General features: G+C 34.9%; 1 protein-coding gene across 1 annotated transcript in view; it reads left to right on the plus strand.

Moving 5' to 3' along the window:
- The window catches only part of MOXD1 (monooxygenase DBH like 1), a 108,084-nt gene that overhangs the window by 21,592 nt on the left and 63,209 nt on the right, over positions 1–23,283 (plus strand). Inside the window, exons 2-4 of the mRNA XM_017533234.2 lie at positions 4,289–4,435; positions 6,024–6,188; positions 6,327–6,410. Of these exons, the coding sequence (XP_017388723.1) occupies positions 4,289–4,435; positions 6,024–6,188; positions 6,327–6,410 (396 nt within the window). The remainder of the gene's footprint in view (positions 1–4,288; positions 4,436–6,023; positions 6,189–6,326; positions 6,411–23,283) is intronic.

A 23,283-nucleotide genomic window follows, 5' to 3' on the forward strand; every position in this document is an offset into this window, starting at 1 on the left:
AAGAGTTTGAGACCAGCCTGGGCAACATGGTAAAAACCAGGCTCTACAAAAAATAAAACTGAACCCGGGAAGATGAGGCTGCAGTGAGCTGTGATTGTGCCACTGCACTCCAGCCTGGATGACAAAGCGAGACCCTGTCTCAAGAAAGAAAAGAAAAAGACTACAGTTTTGAATTTAGATAGCTAGGAGAATGGCAGTATAATTAAAGAAGTTCAGGAATACTAGTCTTCCAGGTAAAAGATGAATACAATTTTGGATCTATTGCATTTGAAATGACAATAAGACTTCCAAGTGAAAAAGACTTTTGGATATGTGATACTGAATAAAGGTGATTGGAGCAGATGTGATTCCCAAAGGATGAAATATGAAGACAGAAATAAAATTTTAAGGACAGAACTCTGAAATCCTTAGTTAGGGAATGGGAGGTGAAAATATAGCCAGGGAATAACAGAAATAAACCATTCAAGGTGGACAACCACTACAAACCTGTAGTGCTTTCCACGTGGAGAATGTGCCTTGTCTTGTTTCCAGGACTTACTTGTACCTAAACTTAGGGGGAATAATTCAGTCTCTTACCATTAAGTATGTTACCTGTAGGTTTTTTATAGGTGCCTAGGGTTGAAGAAGTGCCCTTCTATTGCTAGTTTACTGAAGATTGTGAAGTGAATGAATGCTGTCAACTCTTTTTTCTACACTTGAGTTCATCATATGGTTTTTCTTTTTTAGACTTTTGATGTGCTGAGTTGTGTTGATTGATTTCCTGTTGTTAAGGCAACTCTGCACGGTCATGCTATATTATCCTTTTTTTTTTTTTTATGTTGCTGACTTCTATTTGCTAAGAAATATTTTTATTTCTATTTCTAAGGAAATACACATCTAGGTCCATGAGAGATAATGATCTGTAATTTTTTTGGTAGTGTCCTTAATTTTGGTAACAAAGTAATGCTGTTATAAAAAAAATGAGTTAGGAGGTGCTCTGTCCTCTCTCGTTTTCTGGAATAATTTGTGAACAATTGGCATTTGTGAACAATCTTTCTTAAATATTTGGTAAAATTCCAAGTGAAAGCATTTTGGCCTACAATTTTCTTAGGAAGGTTTTTACCCATGAGGACTATTCAGAGTACCTCTCTTTTTCTGAATGACTTTGGCTGGATTTTGTCTTGTAAGGACTTTGTTTCTCATCTAAAGTATCCAATTATTTGGCTTCAAGGTAGCCATAATATTATTAGCCTTTCAGTGTCTGTAGGATCTATTGTGACGTGTCTCTATTTCATTTACATCTATTTTCTATTTATTCCATCTTCTTTTTATTTTTTCCTCTTTCTGCTTTCATTTACAATCAGTGTTTTATTTTGATTCCATATAGTAGATATTTTTTAGGATAGAATGAAAATGGGAGCTCTAATGTATTATAACTGAAATTCTCTCAATAAACTGAGACGTGTGATCATAAGCTAAGGGTGGGGAAATGTTGGAATCTTGCATAGAGAAGGTTTAGAATATTTGTTTTGGGAGGTGTCTTTGGAAAATAGCAAGAGATTAACATGGATTTCCAGCCATCAGTGAGGGCCCAGTTGCAGTAAACATGTTAAATAATAATATTATCTGGAAAGTTAAGGCATATTATAATCAAATCCAAAGATCTGCCTCCAAATAGGACCTAAAAGTTGGAAAATGTGAAAAAAAAATTTTTTTTTGAGATGGAGTTTCGCTCTTGTCACCCAGGTTGGAGTGCAGTTGCACAAACTTGGCTCACTGCAACCTCCACCTCCCAGGTTCAAGCAATTCTCCTGCCTTAGCCTCCTGAGTACCTGGGATTACAGGTGCCTGGCACCACGCCTGGCTAGTTTTTGTATATTTAGTAGAGATGGGATTTTGCCATGTTGGCCAGGCTGGTCTCGAACTCCTGACCTCAAGTGATCCATCCACCTCAGCTTCCCAAAGTGCTGGGATTACAGGCGTGAGCCATCATGCCCAGCCTGTGAAAAAATTATAGTGGAATTACAGTGGTGGCTAGGTTAGTTCACATTTAAATTTTATTTAAAATAAGATCCAACCATATTTTCCTTCAAAAAGGTTGAAGATATGAGCTTCTTTTAGACAACTGCATTTTTCCGACAGTCCAGAACTTTGAAGTAATTGGTGGCTGTCTTTTCTAAATATTAGGCACTCACCTGATTACACAGGGCAGATGGTGCAAGAGTTCATCAACGTAAGTTGAGTGAAATTTCTGTCATTTTCTGATAACTAAGTGATCTGAAAAGCCAGAAAAAGGTGGAATAGCCGAAAGGAGTTGGTATTGTTGAGTGGAAATAGAATGAGTGGAAAACTGGCAAACCAGCTGGATAGTTTGTGGAAATAATGGTTTTGGGAACTTATTTGCAAGACTAGGATAATTATTCTACTCTTTGAACTGATTTACATATTGTAAAATCTATGTGATGAAAAATGAGAAAATCACAAATGCACAGGAGTGTTTCATTTAAATTGCTTTCACAATTGCAATCCAGTTCTCAAAATAAGAATTTTGACAAACCTCAACTTTGGCAGAAGAAAAGTAACATTTTATTTGAAAAACTGACATAGTTTCTGTAGACAGAAAAAATAAACAAAAATATACATACCCATCCTAGCCCAGCAGTGGCCACTACACTGTAGAAGAGTGAAAAAGGATCCAGACTCTGGGGCCAGAGTACCAGGGTTTGAATCCTGCCTTTCTGTTTACCAGCTGTAAATCCTGGGCAAGTTGCTTAACTTCTTTGTGCTTTGATGTCTTCATCTGTAAAATGGAAAAATAGTTTTGTCTAATAGATTTGATTTGAAGATTAGATTAGCTAATACATGTAACAGATGTAAACAGGGCTTGGTGAATATAAGAAGCTGTAGTCGTTATTGTTACCGTTGTGAAGAAAGGTGAGTTAGACTCCGCATTGCCAATCATTTGGGGTTTTAACATATTAAAGAAAATCTAGATCTGGTACCCTGGATGTGAAATGTATGCACACTTGATGATTACCATACAAAGGTGCTAGGAATAAAAATGCCAAATGCCATCTATTTTAGTATGACTTTTATAGACACTGTGAGGTTTTATCTTGTATGCTGCATTTTCTCAAACATCGCAATCAATTCTTCAAATACAATTTTACTGTTCGTAAAAGGAATTATAATTATGTTTCAGCATAATTATGTTTCTAAATCAACGGTACAATTTCTCAAAAATAAAATATCATTAAGTACTGGAAAACCAGTAAGGCAGTAATTAAGGCAAATTTTATGTCTTTCATAATTGACAAAAGTTAATACTGTGGTTTTGATGACTCAACAAAGTAGGCGAATGTTAAAAGACATAAGAAGATATTTTGGGGATAAAACCGAACTATGGTGCAAAAGAGAAGAGGAAATTAGTATCAAATGGGTGCTAACCATGGTGGGCAGTCATGCCCCCTCCCATACTAGCTCATTTGTTTATTTTCCCAAATGTATAAAATAGGCATATATTATCCCCATTTTACTAATATTAAAACTAAAGCTTTCAGAGTTTTACTTCAACAGTTCTTCAGGGCTGTTTAAGAGTACAGCTGGGGGTCACGTCCTAGTCATTTTCTTGCAAAGCCCATGTTCTCTCCACTGAACTGGTCTGTCTCTCAGAAGTGATATGTACACCACTGAACAAGTTTAGTGCAAAAATTATGGCTAATCCCCAAAAATAAAACTTTCCGAGTTTTCAATATCGTCTAATTCAACTGGTTTCCTTTCTTTGCATATTTTCTATTGCATTTCATTTTAATAAGGATATGGCATAAAAAGTCATACTGAAACAACCTATAATCCGAACTTGCCCCTGGATCTCTTTGCTCTTAAGACTGGTGAAGTGGGGCTCCAACAGGAGTTGTAATGGAAAGAGTGATGACCTTAGGGCTGATTCTGGCTTTGCTGCTAACTAGTTACATCACTTTGCGGTAAGACATTTCATAGTGCTATTGTCCCTCTTTTAAGTTTTACAAGGAAAGAAAGGCACACAATGATATCAAATGTTACTTCATTCCATCTCTTGATGCTCTATGATGTTATCAGTCTACACTATGTTTTCCTGAAAGGCCAGAAGTTCAAAGATGGACTAGTTTCCCAGGGACCTGGTTCCCCAGTTGGAGTACTCCATCCCCTTGGAAATTCCTGGCATTTATAAAATAACTCTAGATAACAAGATTTTGTTTTTAAAGGTCCTATAAATTCATTTCTCTCTGTATTTAGGTATCCTGATTTTTCTTTCCCATATTTTCCACAGGATTATTTTACAAACGCAAATAGAGAATTGAAAAAAGATGCTCAGCAAGATTACCATCTAGACTATGCCATGGAAAATAGTACCCACACAATAATTGAATTTACCAGAGAGCTGCATACATGTGACATAAATGACAAGAGTATTACGGTAAGGCATCTGTGAGTGAATTCATGCATGAATAAATTGTATATTTATACCTGTGAATCACTTTAAAGAATAAGAGAAACGAGTCATATAGTCTTTTTTGGAATATTTTTGAAATCTTTTTTAGAAGCCAATAAAGTATAAGACTACAAATTTCAATAAAATCAACTTTTGTATGAGTTTAACATTTTGAAGATCCCGTTAAAATTTGTATGATTTAATATAAATACATTTTACTTTCTTTTCTATAAAGTTTGAAAATATATAACAGATAAATGCTTGAAGAAATGTATTACACAAAAGAGAATTGTGAATCTGAATATTAGGATATAATTCATCTGATTTGTAATGGACTCATCTTTGTAAATTTCTAAAATCAAGATGAATAGGTGGCTGATTATAATTGCCTACTGGCATATTATGAGATTTCTTATATTCAGACTTCATGCAAAAATTAATATCTTTATGCACATGCAAATTAAATATTTGAAAGGTATGTACTACTTCAGAAATTTCCATGAATTGTTTGGATTGATTTTATTTTGTATAGACCAATATAATTATCTTTCACTATTTGGTAAATCAAAGCTTCAAAAATGGGAATGTAAAAAATATGAAGCAGTTCTGATTAACATTCAGCATAAAGAGTAAAAGGCAGAAAAAAACATATGCAAAAGAGGCATTACTTTTTATTCAATATACAGTGCAATTATACTTTAATTGGAATAATTATTATAGTCATTTGACTTATTAAGGAAGAATATAGCAAAGAGAACATTTAAAATAAATAGCTTTTGCTTTATTATTTATTTTCAAAGTTTTTATTACAAAGATCTGGCAAAAACACCTTTATCTGTGGGAGGATTGAACAATTTCTTTACACCCCAGCAAACCCTCCCCACCCTATAGCCCTTTGGGCAATCTCTCTTGGTTGCTCAATGGAAACCAATTTCATCTGACAGTACTTTCCCTAGTTGCAGTAAACCAGTTCCTAGGAAATTCCCAGGATTCATGAAATGACTATAGATTCACTCTAGTATAATTAAAAAACCAGAATCAGAAATCCTTCTGTGTCTATTCTTTCTTAAATTTATACATGTGACTAGGCTAGTTCCTAGGAAAACATCTACTGTAAAAGGAAAAGTCTTAAGGTAATTTTAATTTTCATTGTATTAATATATTTTTCCCTAAAATGGTCCTTGGCATTTAACTTTCCAAAGTCTCTGCTACTGAATAAGAATATTTGTTTAGACGCTATCAGTTCCAAGTTTAAAGTTTCAGCATGGCAATGATTTATTGTTGTCATATTCTTAAGAGTGTAATTACTGAGTGAGTTTTCCTTCAGTACGGATTGGAACACATAGTCTTGCATGCTGAGAGATGATTCCTTCCACAAAGTAACTCATGTGTTTGGATTCTTAATGATTTAATCAAATTTGTGCAATTAATGTTAGAGACCATGTTGAGAACGCCAAATGTTATTTTCTTTTCTTCACTTCTATATCTTGTTTACAATAGAGTTCTGTAAACTCAACTCAGTGGTAAGGACAGTGGTCTCATGAGACCTAATCACGCTCATGTTTATACCCAGGATAGCACTGTGAGAGTGATCTGGGCCTACCACCGTGAAGATGCGGAAGCTGGTCCCAAGTACCATGACTCCAACAGGGGCACCAAGAGTCTGCGGTTATTGAATCCCGAGAAAACCAGTGTGCTCTCTACAGCCTTACCGTACTTTGATCTGGTAAATCAGGACGTAAGTGTTTTCGGGTTTTATGTTTATAGGGATGGACTTATTGAAAGTGTGTACGAGCATTTTTGCTTACATTATTGTATTTAGTAGCATGTTAAGAGAATGTGACTTTGTGTCTTCCCCGCATTTTTATTAAGACAGGTTCCCATTCCAAACAAAGATACAACATATTGGTGCCAAATGTTTAAGATTCCTGTGTTCCAAGAAAAGCATCATGTAATAAAGGTATGTGATTCACAGGCTAAAATCAGTTTGTACAAATGGAAGAATAAATTGATGTTGTTAATTTGATGAAAACAGTACAAAATATAGAAATGTTTTTCAATTATTTGAAAGTTTTTTGAAAAAAAGAACTGGCTTGGTTGACCTTCATACTGTTTTAAAAGTCTGAAAGCTTGGATTATAGCTAATATTTTAGTTATCTCCTAATTTTACATATCAAAGGTCCTAATTTTGGTATGCACTTGAACACCGCTAGTTATTATTTTAGGAAACATTTCTACAAATGGAATTTCTGAAATTGCAATTTAAAATAATATGTTTACATATTGATAAATTATGCCCATAAAGGGTACATCCCTCACCAATAATGATTGAGAACATCTGCTTTATTGAAAATACTGGATACTGTCATTTGAAAAAAAAAAAACACTGTGATAACATTTTTTTGAAAATAGAAGAAAGAAAATTAGTGAATTTCTACAGAAATAAAAAAATGCAGAATTGGGTAATAAATAAATTCAATTTGCCTGTGGCAAGCAATTCTTTTCCATTCTCCTGGAATGGGCCTCCCAGAACTTTTACATCTGCCTAGTGAATGAACAAATATTTTTAAAAAGTTACAAGTCCTTGGCTCTGTGCTAGTAATTGTTGGCAATTCCACAGAGGCCAAAGGTATGATCCGTGCTCTCAAAGAACTTAAAGTATACTGGGGAGACATGGCCAAGACACCACAAAGAATAAGATAGAATTAAATAGTGCATACAGAATACTGTAAACATTCAGAAGGCCAGACTTTGTTGCCTTTTGATCAGTCCCCAGACTATGTAGTGAAGTGGCGTGGACAAGGAATGAATTGCTAGACTCTGGAATCTAGAGGGAAATACATGGGTTTGAGAATCGTAAATCTACCCTTTAATTAAACTGTGTACTCCGAGGTAAGTCACTCTGGGGTAATGCTGTAGCCCTAGTTTTCTCATCTGCAAAAGGTGGACAGTCATAACACTTTCCCTACCAACCTCAACACATTTTAGCAGAGATAGAAACACTGAGCACATTCTCCAAGTTTGTGACTTAAATTTGTAAAATTCTAATGTATTTCCCTAGTTGCCTTTTGTTTACAAACATTTTTGTTTACAAACATTTTTGCTCACAGACCTGCCTTTGGTTCACAAAATGATTCATAACTACATACAGAGGCAAATGGGTGGCTTTAGGGAATGTTATTGAGTTAATATGTTGTCCTGAATATTTCTAGGATATTTTTGCAAACAGGAGACTTACCAACAACGTGACTGCAAGTGAGTCATTTACCTCTGTGCAATAAGTTATTTTCTACTTTGTGTAAGGGAAAAGGAAATGCAAATTCTAATTTTGTATAATTAATACCTTGCCAAGGTCCTTCCTTTTACCAATGAAAAGTCTTTCTCAGAAAAGAGGATGTTTCATTTATATATACTATATGTCATTTGCAGTAAATTTAATTGGAACTTGGTGTAAGGGACAAATGTAAAACTATAGATTCAGAAATAAAAACAAATGTTCCTTTATCCACTTTCTGGCAAACATTAATTGTACATTTCTTAAACACTTAATGTTAATGCATTTTTATTCTTTCTATTATTAATGCTAATGATTGAGTTGAATGAAATAAAAATAATTATATATGTTTTAGGGAGGTCAATATATGTTCCAACTCCTTATGTTGGATATTTGCTTGTTACCTCATCTTTCTTAGCTAACTTTCCGATAAGAAGCATATCAAATAATACTTGGATACACTTTCCTATAAGAAGCATATTGAGTAATTCTCAGATAAATGAACTTAGAATTAAGTACTTTGGGGACTACATAGCTGCCTTCACTAGATGTTTGCATCAACATGAAAGGCATTGGAGCATTTTTTGCAATGTTTGGAGGTCTCCTAGACAACAAAAATTCTTTACCTTGAGCAAGAGGGGATTTGAGGGAAGGACAGTAGGTCATAAAAGAATGCTCATATACACTTTTGTTATTGTTATAGGGAACAGAAATTTGGTGGCTAGAATTTAAAATTCCATTATTATGTGAGAATACCACTTATAGGATAGATTTCTTATCTTGCTAAACCTTAAAATATTTTAAAGTTTATTAAGTATTATGAAACATTTTCCTTGAAAATGAACTCAAATAGGATACCATTCAAAAAGCAAAGAAAGCTCCACTGGAAACATAAATTCAAAATATTTAGTAATATGCAAGTGGTTTTAAGGCAGTCTTTCAAAACCAGATTTCATTTGCAACTTATTCAAGGTGTCAGTAAAACTTTAATGATGTAGAAGTCATAGATCTATGACTTGCCTTAAGCTGATTTCCATGTTCTTTTTTTCTAGTAGAGAGAATTTCTAATAATTTAAGAAAAGTATATATTCTTTTCATAAAATCAAAGACTTCTATTTTTTTTAAAGCCATCAGTTAAGGGCTTCTCCTTATTCTTTATTTTTTGTTCCACAAATCACTGTATCAACAAGCCTCAATCCTTTTCTGCTGCAAACAAAAAGAACTTTCACAGAAAAGAGAATATTGATTTTATATTGTGTAGTGTGCAATTGCAGTGAGTTTTAAGAATATCGATTACAGTCGAATTGTGAGAAATCAGTTTCATTTTCTGGAGTCTAATTCACACAAAGAATTCATTTGTATTTGCAGTTCAAATGTTGTTAGTGCCTGGATCCATTTACCTGTGGTTCCATGGATTAAGTTGCCCGTGGTCAGCAGTGGTCTGAAAATATTAAATGGAAGATTCCAGAAATAAACAATTCATAAATTTTAAGATGCATACCATTTTGAGTGGCTTGATGAAATCTTGCACTGTTCTGCTCCATGCCATCTGGAACATGAATCATTCCTTTGTCCAGCATATTCACACTGGAAACGCTGCCCACCCGTTAGTCATTTAGTGGCCATCTCAGTTATCAGACTTACTGATGCAGTTATCAGAGTGTCATGGTATCACAGTGCTTGTGTTGAAGTTACCCTTATTTTTCTTAACATTGGGCCCCAAAGCACAAGGGTAATGATGTTAGCAAGGCAGGGATTCCCAGGAGAAGCCATCAAGTGCTTCAAGTGAAAAGCGGAAAGGTCTCAACAAAGAGAGAAACACGATGAGGTTGCTAAGACCTATGCTGAGAATGAATCTTCTCTCTGTGAAATTGTGAAGAAAGAAAAAGAAATTCACGCTAGTTTTGCTGTCTCACTTCAGACTGCAAAAGTTATGGCCATGGTGCATGATAAGTGCCTAGTTGAAATGGAAAAGGCATTACATTTGTGGGTAGAAGACATGAGCAGAAACGTGTTCCAGTTGACAGCAGCGTGCTGCGCTAGAAAGCACTGAGCCTATACAAAGCCTTCAACAAAAAATCCCCTGAAATGAGTGACACAAAGCCATTTAATGCATGTGAGGGATAGCTGCAGAGATTCAGGAATATGGAAGGTCAGTAGCAGCCTAATACTACATCACAATGCCTATGTCATTCATCACACTTCATTTCATTATGTATGTATTGTATCATCTCACATCACAGGAAGGGTGAGTACAGTACGATAAGATATATTGAGAGAGAGAGAGAGAGAGAGAGAGAGAGACCACATTCGCATAACTTTAATTACAGTATATTGTTATAATTGTTCTGCTTTATTGTTAGTTATTATTGTTAATCTCTTACAACAAAAGATTTGGAAATCTCCTAATTTATAAATTAAGCTTTAATGCATGTATAGGAAGAAGCATAGTATGTATAGAGTTTGCAGTTTCTGCCATCCACTGGGGGTTTTGGAATGTTTCTTCCTTAGATGATGGAGGACTACTGCAGACATTTTGTACTTATAATAACTATAAGACTGAGCAAAGAAAATATATCCATAGTTTGATAAGAATCACTAAATTTTAAAATACTTATTATATTTAAAGTTTACATTTTAACCATGTAAAAATTATTTGCTTCTAAAATTATAAAATAAGGTAAATAATCTCTAAAATGACTAAAATATAAAATAAACATACATGATTTTATCTCTAGAAGAGATAGGATTATAATACAATTATTGGCTGTCACAATTTATTTGTGATCTCAATTTTTTTATTTGCATTTTGATTCTTGAAAAAAATGTTTAAAATTGTGACTTGAAAATGTAGGTATTATCAGATGCCAGCATGTCACACTTGCAGGTGAATATGGAAAGTGTAGAAGAGAACATTCTTGGTAATTCATATTTAAACTGTACTTTTCATGTGAGATCATCTCTGTGGCAGGTACTTGAGACCACCCTGCAGCCCACCTCTCCATATTTCAGCATGACACTCTTTAAACTTTATTTTAGATGTGACTTAACTGTAAATTTAAAGTTTTTAAAGAAGGTTGATTATACCACTCTCTTTAGTGAACAATAATGTCATTGTCATGACTGTGAGTCATGGTTGGATATACTTTGCTAGAAACTGGGGTTATTAATTGGTTTAACACACTACTTCTTTTGAGGGGATTTTACTGTCAGAGAATTCTCATAGATGAACTACACTCCTAATCCATCTGCTTAAATGTGATTTGTCTCATTCCATTTCCTAAAATCTTGTTGATGACCCATTATGGCAAAAGAAAAAAAAAAAGCCAACCAAAATCCTCATTCCTTAGTCCCGTCTCCCTAAAGGACTAGCTTTGTAATAGGGAAGCAGTACGCCTCATGCTATGGTAGGTGAGTTCCATGACTGGATGGATAGTTCAGGTTTGAATTCCTTCTTTCCATGTATTAGTTGTGTAACTTATGGAAAAGTTGTTGGCCACCCACAGCTCAGTATTTTCATTTAAAGGGAAATGGTGCCTCCTAATGGGATTGCTTACATTAAGGATCAAACAGGAGTTATTTTTTCAGCACTTAACACAGTATGACACTTAGAAAACTATTAATAACTCAACTATTATTATCAGGCAACTATTTATTTTCAGTGTTGCTCCCTGAATGACTTTTCATTGAAAACTACTCTTTAGTGAGGAGACCCAGAAAAGGATGCAGCATCAAGCTAAAAGGTTGACCATTGCTGAGTTTTAAGGGAGGACTATACTTACTAGTTGTGTGACCTCAGGCAAATTAATTTATCTTTCTGTGCCTTAGTTTCCTCCTCTGGAAATTGGCAATAATAATAGTTCTTACCTCACAAGATTGCTGTGAGTATTAAGTGAATCAAATGAGTTTAACATTTGTAAAGTATTTATAACAGCGCTGGGAACATAGTTTCTGTTAAAGTAAGTAAATTAAATAACATTTTGTAGATCACTAGCAACAAGTGTTGTTAATCTGTCGATCATCTTGTTAGGTTTCTGGGTTACAGAGGGATCCCAAATAAGTCAACCGTTTCTAGGCACTCAGAGTTCCAAAGAAAGCCCAACTTGCTCATCACTTCATTTTGGGAGGTCACCTTGAAAACTTTCAGCTTTGGAGAAGTGTGAAGTTGAGGTAAAACACTGTCATCATCCTCTTCGTCATCAATTGATACAGAAAGAGAAATGCTATGCTTTATTACTTGATACTGAACAGAACATCCTTTTTTTTTTTCCATGAAATATCCATGCATCTGTTCTCTTCTATTGGTAGCACCCATAAATCTCAATGATTTCATTTGGAGAATGTTTCCTAGAACATGAAAACTGAAGAATAATTGACATTGAATAGCCATGGAATGTCCTTGAAGCCAGATTACTGTAGAGCCATGAAATAGTCACTCAAAATTGATTTTCCTATAGTAGGCACATAACATGAACATTAGGCTTAATACACCATGCCAAATGGACATTGCTGCCCATTTTTCTACTGTGTTCACTTAAAAAGACACAGCCAAATGGAAAACCTCATCATTATCACGTTTCTGAAATATCAAGTGTGATAGAGGGTTTCTATTTTCTGAGAATGTGTACATCTTTGGGGTTAAATTTAGTAAATTGTGGGAATTTGAGCATTCTCAATGTCAAACTACATGCTTTTACAGCTGTCAGAATTAGCTCTTCTCTGACAGTATATGTCTTTCCTTTTTTCCTTAAATAATATTTCAAAATATATTGTAATTGATGCAGTGTTTCCCCCGATGGAAATAGCATTTTGCTTTGTTGTCAGCCTGCATTTGCACAGAGTGCCCAGTCTAGTTCTCATTGTTTTTTCATGTGTTCACCTTCTGTTTCCTTTTTCACATGGGAGACTACGTGTTTGCTGTTGAATATTGACTTAATGGTTATTTGTGTTTTTACCCATATCCATTCCAATTCTCGAATTTTTTCCTTTTTACTTATTAATGTTTCCCTTTATCCTTTCTTATTTAACTCTATTTTCTAAAGGCAAATCTATGGGTTTTTAAGCTAGATGCATGTTGAAAGAAATTAACTTTTACAATCTATCTTACATGAAAATGCTTTCCATTTCCTTAAATACTTTTCAATACTATATTTGGTTATTGAATTATTAACACCAGTGGATTACCACTACACCTCTGGGTTTTGTCATCAATTGATAAAATGGATGATTCTTGATCTTCCAGAGAAAAAGTTATGCCATAAAATCAAAAGAATCTTTTCCTTTAATAATCTGTGGTACAATGTTTGTGGATGACAAAAATTATTCCTCATTTCTAAGTATGTCTTAAGTTTTATCAATTTTTTATCTACTAGACAAGAAATGAAAATACTGGGGCATTTACTGTGGCTGAAACTATAATTTTGTACAGAAAAAAAGTTGATAGGAACACTTCCCCTAAAAGTGATGATTTGACTCAAATTAATGCATTTTGAAGACTGCTGACTTAGATTGCTCAATGTTATAAAGTTCATTCTAGATCTTCTTGAGTTACATCTACTTCACAGAAACACTGGAGATTGTCTAGCTGCATGGGTGTTCTTATTTGTCACTTGAGAGTAAAAGGTAATTAAATTTGCTTTGAAAGCATGTTTTTTCATGGAAGCGATTTATTGCTAACTCTGTCACTAATTAGCCTTCTGACCCTAGAGAAAGTACTTAACCTTGCCTGGTCCTCAAATTCCTTGTCTGTAAGATAAAGGGATTGGACCAGATGACCTCAATGGGCTCTTTCTACTTCTAAATATCTGTGATTTGATGAAAACAAAAAGAGAAGTCGGTGCTGGGGTTTGGCTGCTGCCCTGTGGTCTGAGTTCCTGACATGCATGCTTTTTAGTCACTGGGCATGCCGAGGTGGAAATGCTGCCTCCCTTGAAGTTAAAAGGCCCGTTTCTTTAGCACCTCGAGCATGGACTTGGAACATAAGTTTTGAGGCATCCTAGTCCTTTCTAGAACATGCCAAAGTGACCCAGAATCCCCAGGAAAATCCAGAATGTCTAGAAACTTTTGTAGCTCCTTAGTCTGTTGACAGAAATACTTGATTTTTAAGGCTCATAGACTTTCTTCTTTTTGGGCAATAAACCACTCACTTTTTAATCTTTAAATTCCCACACACTTAACTAAACTTGGTACAGATATTATTTAATGGCTACTAAGTTTCAGTAGCAGCTGGTTCTAAACACAAAAAGACTGCAAATGTGAAGTATTCACAACAAATAAAATCCTGAAACCACAACTCTTTACAGTGTCCATATTATCTAGTGGTTGTGACACGGCCTACAGGGTCAGACCAGCTGGTTTGAATCTTGGCTCCCCATCCTACTCGTGTGGATTGTAGAGCAAGCAATTTAACATCTTTGAGTCTTAGGTTCCATCTGCACATAAGACTGATAACAGTATTTGCCTCATATGTTAGCCACCATCAAATGAAGGCAGTATCTGTAGGATGCTTATGTATTTGGCAATGTATTTTATAGCTCAGTAAGTACTGGCTACATTCCCAATTTGCCTTAGTTTTCAGATACCTCTTAAGTCACAGAGATAAAGTCATTTTAAAATAAAGATAAAAATCAAGAGTGCCAGGGTGAGCAAGACTTTACAGAGATAAGCTGGTGCAGTGTGCAAGGATTGGCCCTGGAGACAGGTAACAGTTGTGTTCAAACTGTGTTTCTCATTCACTTGATAACCTTGGGAAGACTAACTCTCATAGCTTACGTCTTGACTTGCAAAGCAGGAAAAATAATTTTCAGCGAAGATGAAATGAAATAAGTGAAAACACCTGTTGCATAATGGGCTTGTCATTGCTTGTTTTCTTCCCTTGAAGGGGATTATAGAGATGAATGATTGAAACTTCTAGTGTGTTCTCATTCTTAGAGTCAGGGCTGGACTGAAACAGTGGTAGGCAGTTAGTCTCTATTCTATTTTGAAGAAAAGATTCCCTGGGAATTAGATTTCATAGCTTGCTTCCATTACTTTAACTCAAATGAAATTTAAGCTAATTTCTTCCTGTTCTTGTCTAAGTAAAGATAAAAACCAACTGTTGACTATCCTCTGGGAAGTAGCCTTTCACATTCTTAAGTCACCTGTTAGTCTTTCATTCTATGGCCTTAAATAATGCCATTTTCAACTGACATGAAACGATTTCTTAGTTTTTCTGCCACCACCCAAGTCTACTCCAACCTTGTATATCTTTCTCAAATGGTAAAAAAGCTGAGATGACAAAATTGAAAAGCACTAGCACATTTCTTGCTAATTATTCATTATAAAAATTAGTAAATAAGTTAGTTAACAGCACTTTATTGAAAGGATACTAAGATATTTAGGTTGAATTCTAGATGTCCATAGCACCGTGGGATTAAGAGGTGTGGTAACATTAAATGATGAATGACTTTTACTTACATACAAGGAATTTTGCAGGTGAAATACTTTCTTATTTTTTTTGATACTTTAAATACATTATCTCAGATTTTCACAGCCTCCCACGAAGTAAGTTGAATAACCACTGAGGCACAGTAAGCCAGCTTGTGTAGCTTGCTCAGCATTACACAGATTAGGTAAAGTACAGCCAAGACTTGAACGCAGATCTTCTGAGCAATGCTAGTGGGGCTTTCTCCATACAATTCAGCTAGCCTTCTACTTCTAAGTATCTATCCAAGCCTTATTATTTTTTTCAAGATGCATATGTTACATTAAAAAATAATTTGTGTGGGAGATGTCTGATAGCTTATATCCAGTCATGAGCCCCTTAAGTAAACTTCTCAGAGCCTGGGCTACTTTCTATTTTTTGGCAGCTTTATTGAAGTGTAACAGATAGACAAAGAATTGCACAGTTTTAGTGTGTACAATTTGATGAGTGTGGACATATGCAAACACTTACAGTGACATCACCACCCAAGGTAATAGACATATTCATCACCTCCCTTGTTTCCTTGTGTCTCTTTGTTTTTTTTTTTTTTTGTTGTTGTTGTTGTGGTAAGAACATTTGACATGAGATCTATGCTCAACAAATTTGTAGATGCACAGTACCATGTTGTGCTGGACTCCTTTTGAGTCCTACAGAATTAATGCATAGACACAGGACTATGTGAGCAGACCCCACCAGAATCTTTCGGTGACATCAATCCAGAGATACTGGGAACTGACTTAGACCTAGTCGCATACACAGAGGACACAGAGGCCCAGTGATTTCACCCTTGGGGGCTACAAATGCTTATTAACAATGGATGACACATGGGAAGTTTCATTTGTGATTTAGGAAGTCGTTTAAGTAAGATTAGAATTAAGGTGATTAGGCTAAAGATTATGCATATGGCTGCAAAAAGGCTTCATGTTAAATCTTGGAGATGATATTAGAGAGAAAGGAATTGGAAATAATTTTGGTGGAAAGAAGGTAATGAGCCTGCTAATCTTATTAGACACATCTTGTAGTATAAAGATTGTTGGAAACAAGCTGAAAGCCTTCTGTTCAAGCCGAGTTAAGATCTTCTTTGGAGTTAGGTGAAAATAATGGTAATGGACTGTTTGATTCTCTTTTGCTATAATGGTCTGTAAAAACTACTTGTGAGAAGAAATACTAACATTTTTCACTTGCAAGTTAAATTTATGACAAAATGCCTAATGTGCTCTAAAACACGAAGAGATATATGTTGTCAGGGAGAAAACTAGACGTATTGGCGTCTCAGAAAAGACCTAAGAACCAGACTGGCAGCCTGGGTTGTGAGCTTACCTTAACCCTTGGTCAGCTGAAAATTAATGTGACTACATCACAATGCCTCTCAAGAGACTGAATTCATGTCAATAACACAACTCAAAGACTATAAATCTGTACAACTGAGAAGTTATTCTATGTAATCTTTAACCCTTGAACTTCTGTGTCTTCTTTCATTATATTGTGGGAATTGACAAAGTTGGAAATTTATAAAATAAATGTATAAAAATGTACAAATAAAATTATAAAGATTGTCTTAAAATTGTGAGAGGAATTCAGATAATTTTTGTGTGTTGCCATAGGATAGGATAGAATAGGTCAATTTTACTTTTATGTTGTCTATTTTCTTTTCTTTTTTTTTTTTTTTTGAGATGGGGTCTTGCTCTGTGACCTAGGCTGGAGTGCAGTGGTGCAATCTTGGTTCACTGCAACCTCCGCCTCCTGGGTTCAAGGGATTCTCCTGCCTCAGCCTCCCGAATAGCTGGGATTACAGGCACGCGCCACCATGCCAGGCTAATTTTTGTATTTTTAGTAGAGATGGGGTTTCACCCTGTTGGTCAGGCTGGTCTTGAACTCCTGACCTCGTAATCTGCCTGCCTTAGCCTTCTAAAGTGCTGGGATTACAGGTGTGAGCCACCACACCCCGCCATATGTTTTCTATTTTCAATGTAAACAATTGTATACTTATCAAAACAGGAAGATGTCTATTGCCCTATGATGCAACAATGAAATTTTTAATAGTTTTTATAAGTGGAGCTGTTGGTAATGCAGAAAAAATTATACATGGAAACACTTTTGATAAATATGATATTTTGTATTCTAGTGTATATATCTCATAAGTCAGAGGATACTTTTTCACATCCCCCCTTTAAATAATTTATAATAGGCTGCACAGTTGTTTTCTTTAAGGTATCAATACTCTCTTTGGGTCATTTAGCATGAATGTATGTATACATCAGAAATTCAGATTATATATAAGAGCTTAATAATATATCTATTTTATGAAGAAAAATTTCTGTGTACAGTTTCTAAAGTAGATCCATTACATTATAAACATGAATGTACAGAGTTAACCTCCATGTATGTATCTCACTAGAACATAAATTTTTTTCCTTTCATAGAATAAATTATCCCTTTTATCTAGATTACTTCAAATTTTATCATAAAACTCAGCGGTGGTTCCAGGAAACAGCTGGTGTTTTTGCCTCTCCACTTTCACAAAAAACATGCAATGCATTAAGGAATAAACTATCTCAAAATCATAAACTGGTTAACTCTTCTTTATGTGCAGGCAACTAACATATCAAGAATGTTATGGTTGAGGTTTGCTGCATTGAGTCATGATTGTATTTTTTTTTAATTCATAACCTAGAGTATGGATTAGAATCAGAATCCGTAGGGATGGAGTCCAGGCCTTTGTGATGATAGTGGTTGTTGCTGTTTTTTTGGAGAAGTTCCCCAAGTGACTCTGATATAAACCCTCTGTTTGAAAATAACTGTTTTATATTTATTAAAATTTCCCAGGAGGTTGCATTTGTTAAGTTACATTGTATGGCACCTAGTAAAATATCTTTCATATTAAGTAGCGCTAATACATCTTATTATAGTAATAAACTATTTTATTCAACAAATATCGTAAAGTGTGAACACACATTGACTGTCTATCAAAATATATTATGGTAGTTGCCTGCACTTGAAGAAGAGTTAAGCAGTTTATGATTTTGAGATAGTTTATTCCTTGATGCATTGCATGTTCTTTTTGTGTGTGTGTGTGAAAGTGGAGAGGCAAAAACACCAGCTGTTTTTGGAACCTCAACTGAGTTATGATAAAATTTGAGCTAATTCAGATAGAAGGGATAATTTCTTCTACAAAGAAAAAAGATGTGTGTTCTAGTGAAATATATACATGGAGATTGACTCTGTACATTCATATTTGTAATGTAATGGGTCCATTTTAGAAACTGTACACTGAAAACCACCTCACTGACTTTAAATTCATCCCGTTACCAATAAAAAGAGAACTTTGCACCAGTGAAATCTCACTAAATTGCTCTGTGTGGAATTTCAAAAATTAAGTAAAGGCAAGACCATGTAAATAACTGTTAATAATGTTCCCATAGCCTCTCACTCTTTAGCTTGTCTTGAGGAAATGTTGAAAATATAGGAGAGACACTTTGGTTTATGGTGTGTTTCAGAAATCAGATGTGTACTCAATATACCCACTGTGTATCTTAATCAGCTGGAAACATTCCTTCACACTACACCTCTAAATTGTGAAGAAGAATTAATGAGTATCTAATGAGTGTCTGCTTTGGACAGCGCTCGGTGCTATATCTTGTATATAGAGCAATATCACAATCTGGATGGGAAGAAGAGATGTACACATAAATATCAGAGAGCCACAAGCTGGCAAATCGACATTCATGTCACTCTATGTGATGGTGGCAGTAAACGGCAAGAAGAAAGGAGAAATTAGTGATTGTTTGGACACAGTCCCATGCCAAACGGATAGGCTAATTTGGGGAAAGTACAAAGTAGATGAATTTTAGGCAGGGGGAAGTAGTGGTGTGTTGAAGATGACTGTAGAGGCAGAAACAGAGGCAATCTCTGTTTATGTGCTTAAGCATCAAAATAAAATTCAATGATAACCAACATTTATTGAGACCACTGTCCATTTTGTGGATTGTCAGTCCTCATAAACAACCTGTGATGTAGGCAGTGTTACTATCCTTACGTTACAGATGAGAAAACTGATGCACAGACAGGTTAAGTAACTTGCCCATTGCCAATAGTTTTCCTTTCCCTGGAGATGATGATCTATTTAAAAAATAACCAGATATAAACACTTTTGCTGGTTTAGTGTCCAAACATGACTGTTAGGCCTATGGAAAACAGCATTCGCTGACTAAAAAAATAGGACTCTGATTGAAACATTAATGTTCTTTAGTATTACACATTGGTCTGTCAGGAAGCTCCACTTGGTCCCACATGTGGCAAAGAATACTTGATACAACCAACATCTGCCCATACTAAAGCCAGCCAACAGCTGCTGGCTAAACTTTAAACCCATAGTCTAATACATCAAATTAGAATGCAGAATCCCTGCAATTACTTGTTGTCAGGATAACTGCATTTTTTGATCAGAGAATGCCTTAACCATATCAAAGTCCCCAGTGTGTACTACTGAAGGGGTAACTGAAGTCCAAGGCTTTTAATACCTAAATGGAGTCACTAGTTTTAGTTTGAATGATACTATTGTGTGGTGTTAACAAATTTTACTTACTGTCAAAACTCTGGCAAAGTGTCATATTCTCTAAAATAGAAATGAAGCCAACCTTGTAATTGCACACATGTGCATGTAACCATTTTGCTCTTTAAAGTGAAGCTAGGCGGGTACAGTGGCTCTCACCTGTTATCCCAGCATCTTGGGAGGGGAATTCAAGACCACCCTGAGCAACACAGGGAGCCCTTGTCTCTACAGAAACATTTTAAAAATTTAGCTGGTACCAGCTACTTGGGAGGCTGAGGTGAGAGGATCACTTGAGCCCAGGAGGTTGGGGCTGCAGTGAGCTGTTTTCTCACCCCTGCACTCCAGTTTGGGAGACAGAGCAAGGTCCTGTCTCAGAAAAACAAAAAACAAACAAAAAACCAAAAACAACAACAACAAAAAGGAAAGCTGCAGGCAGTTGGGAAGAGGATGTTGGCCTTTCAGTTCTTGTGGAAATGACAAAGTCTTCCCTAGAGCTAATGACTTGATGGTGCAGTTTGTTAGAACCATGTTCATTTCCATTGCCAATGTCAGCTGTGTTTTCTTAATAATTTAAATGTATGTGATATATGTGATTTTCTTTATAGAAAATGCTTGTCTCATTTAGCTTTTTATTTTATTGAAACATGGACCTTAAAAAGGTCTCAAGGACTTACTTATTTTTTATTGCCCAAGCTTTGAAAAAAATACTGCTTTAAAGTCATCCTCCAAAGATGTGTATTTGTTTCTCTTAACTATCAAAATCTTCCACAGTCTTTACACAATTACCTTTATTAATGAAATTGGGTATTTTCTCCATAATAGCTGATTTTAGTCTCGTACCTTCATGGTAAAATTGGTCCTTTTGGATAAAAACCAAACAAGGATTTTATCAACAGGGCTTGATAATCAATATCAAGCCTTGTTTTTGAATATGTCCCTTTACTTTTCCCTTAACTTTTATGATTTTAATGTTAGTATATACCCATATGTAACATGAAAATAATAATTTATGTCTTAAGATTACTTTGAAAATGCTTTTAAGGTATTGAATTTTAGAAAACGAGTATATCTCTCCTTCAACATGAGAAATATGAAACAATTTAAAAATAAAAAATATACCCAATATTTATATCCCTTTATAGCATATCAACTTTTAACAATATATAATTGAATAACTTTTAGAGCTTTTGAAAAAGCTCTAACTTACTTGGATATTATTATTCAGTAATTTAGAACAGTTGGACACTCACTTTGATTTCATTGACTTTTCTGAACTAGATTTTATATAGTATAGTAATTCCTTTGTAACTTGGAATTCATTACTTTTACTGTCTTTCCTTTTTATTTCTATAATTATTTTTAAGATAAAGTTTAGTTCTTTAAGAACTAGACCTCCAAATGATCCTTATTTGTTTAGTAAGGCAAGCTCTTATTGTAAGTGTTTGTAAGATTCACAGTTGAATTACATTTACAAGGTTAGAGAACTAAGTTCGTTTTTCAATGATAAACAGGAAATGTCCAGTACTCTGAGTAATATTTTCCACTTATATAGCAAATGGGATTTTCCAACAGATTGTTGGTTCAGTTACATTTTTTTCAGACGATATTTACTCCAAGTGCTAAAAGATATTTTATGAAACAATTTATTTCTTCTTTAGCTTGAATTAATAATCAGATAAAATTCATATGTGATATGATGTGCTCCTGGGCTGGCCTTTAAGAATCTTGAAAAGAGATCACAACTGTTAAGTTTTTATCTCTCATCATTTGAAAGATTAAGGAGTTTGTTTCTCTAGAGAACACTTTGTTTTGTAATATGAAAATATTTTCTAATGTGTATTTGTTTCATTTCCAATGTTATATATACTTTTTATAACAGGTAAAAAAGTAAAAAATATAAGATTAGTAGTGTCCTCTTTCTCCAAATTCCACTTCCTGGGGTGACTGTTGCTAACAGATTTATTTCTTTCTAAAACTTTATGCTGAAGAAAACATTTACAACATTTATATAGGATTTTATTGGATTAATCTCTTTTTTTTTAAACAAATTAGGATCACTGTATATTTATTAATTTGAATTGCGCTTTTCAAATTAATGCCCTTATCACTGGGCAAAATGTTATAACACATTATTTTTAATGTTTACATAATTTAATCCCCTATTATGTATAAACCGTAATTTTTGCAGTCATCCACTTTTGATGCCTTCAAGATGACTTAAGTTTTTTGCTACCATAAACATTGCTTCAATAAATGTTCTTGTAGGTATAGCCTTATGTGTCAGTGGTTTCATTTCTATAGGCTAGATTGCTAAATGCATTGAATCAAGATTACATGTATTGCAAACTTTAATATATTTGTCAGATTATAAAATTCACACACTAGCCATATGTGAATATTTTCTCATTCCCTCTTGAGCACTGGATATTTTAGTCTTTTAAATGTATTGCCTATTAATGGGTGAACTAGTATTTCTGATTGCTTTGACTTGCTTTTCTTAGCCCACTAGTGAGGCTGATGCTCTTTTTATTTGTTTCCTCTTCTGTCAATTTGCTGTTCAACCCTTTACCGATTTCTTTTGAAAACATTCTTTTATTGAATTGCCTAGATAAAAGTGCACAAACATAGTGTACAATTCATTGAATTTTCATAAGGTGAACTGACTCATGAAATCAGAATCAATATCAAAAATAGAGTATCAACTCAGAAGTGGTCTTTGAATCCCCTCTCAGGTACTGTCTGTCCCCAGAGCTCACCACGGTGCTGACTTAAATCACACTTTACTAATTTTGTCTGTTGTGAACTTTTTGTAGATAGAAACCCTAGCGATCTTCTGCATCTGGCTTCTTTTGCTTAACAGGATGTGCAAGTTGGCCATGTTTGTAGAAAATAATGTGTTCATTTTCGTCTTTGAATTTCATTGTCTGAACATGCCAGAATTGTTTATTCATTTGTATTGGTTAGCTATTTCTGTGTACCAAACCAACCCAAAGTTCAACAGCTTTAAATAAGCTTTAAATGAAGAAGTGTATGTTATAGTTTACAAGTGAGCTGGGTGGTTCTTCTGTTTGTAGGTGGGCTTACCCTCAGGTATGTAACCAGCTTGGGTTGGGTATGCAGTTCTCTAATGGTGCCGGGGCTCTCTTATGTGATTGGGAGTCAGCTCTTTGTAAGCCAGTCTAGGAGACCTCAGCGGAACAAGTGGGCTCTCCTTTACAGTATCTTGTTCTTGAGAAGTCTCGACTGGGCTTGTTCAGATGGGGATGGCAAAGTTCCAAAAGAGAGGATAGAAACTGCAAGGCCACTTGAGGCTTGGTTTGGGATTAGCACACCATTATTCCTCCCATAAGAAGCAGGCCAAGTCTATATACCAGAGAATGGTGATAGATTCCACCCCTTGATGGAGCTGGAGCCAAACCCTATCTCTACTCTGTCTCAGTTGCCCCATTTTGCATTCCTGGCAACAATGTGTGATTATTTCAGGTGCTTCAGTTCCTCACCAACATTTTTCATGTGCTTATTTGCCATTAATGTATCTTTCTTGA

The sequence above is a fragment of the Cebus imitator genome, unplaced genomic scaffold (genome assembly GCF_001604975.1).
Source record: "Cebus imitator isolate Cc_AM_T3 unplaced genomic scaffold, Cebus_imitator-1.0 Scaffold81, whole genome shotgun sequence".
NCBI classification, from domain to species: Eukaryota; Metazoa; Chordata; class Mammalia; order Primates; family Cebidae; genus Cebus; species Cebus imitator.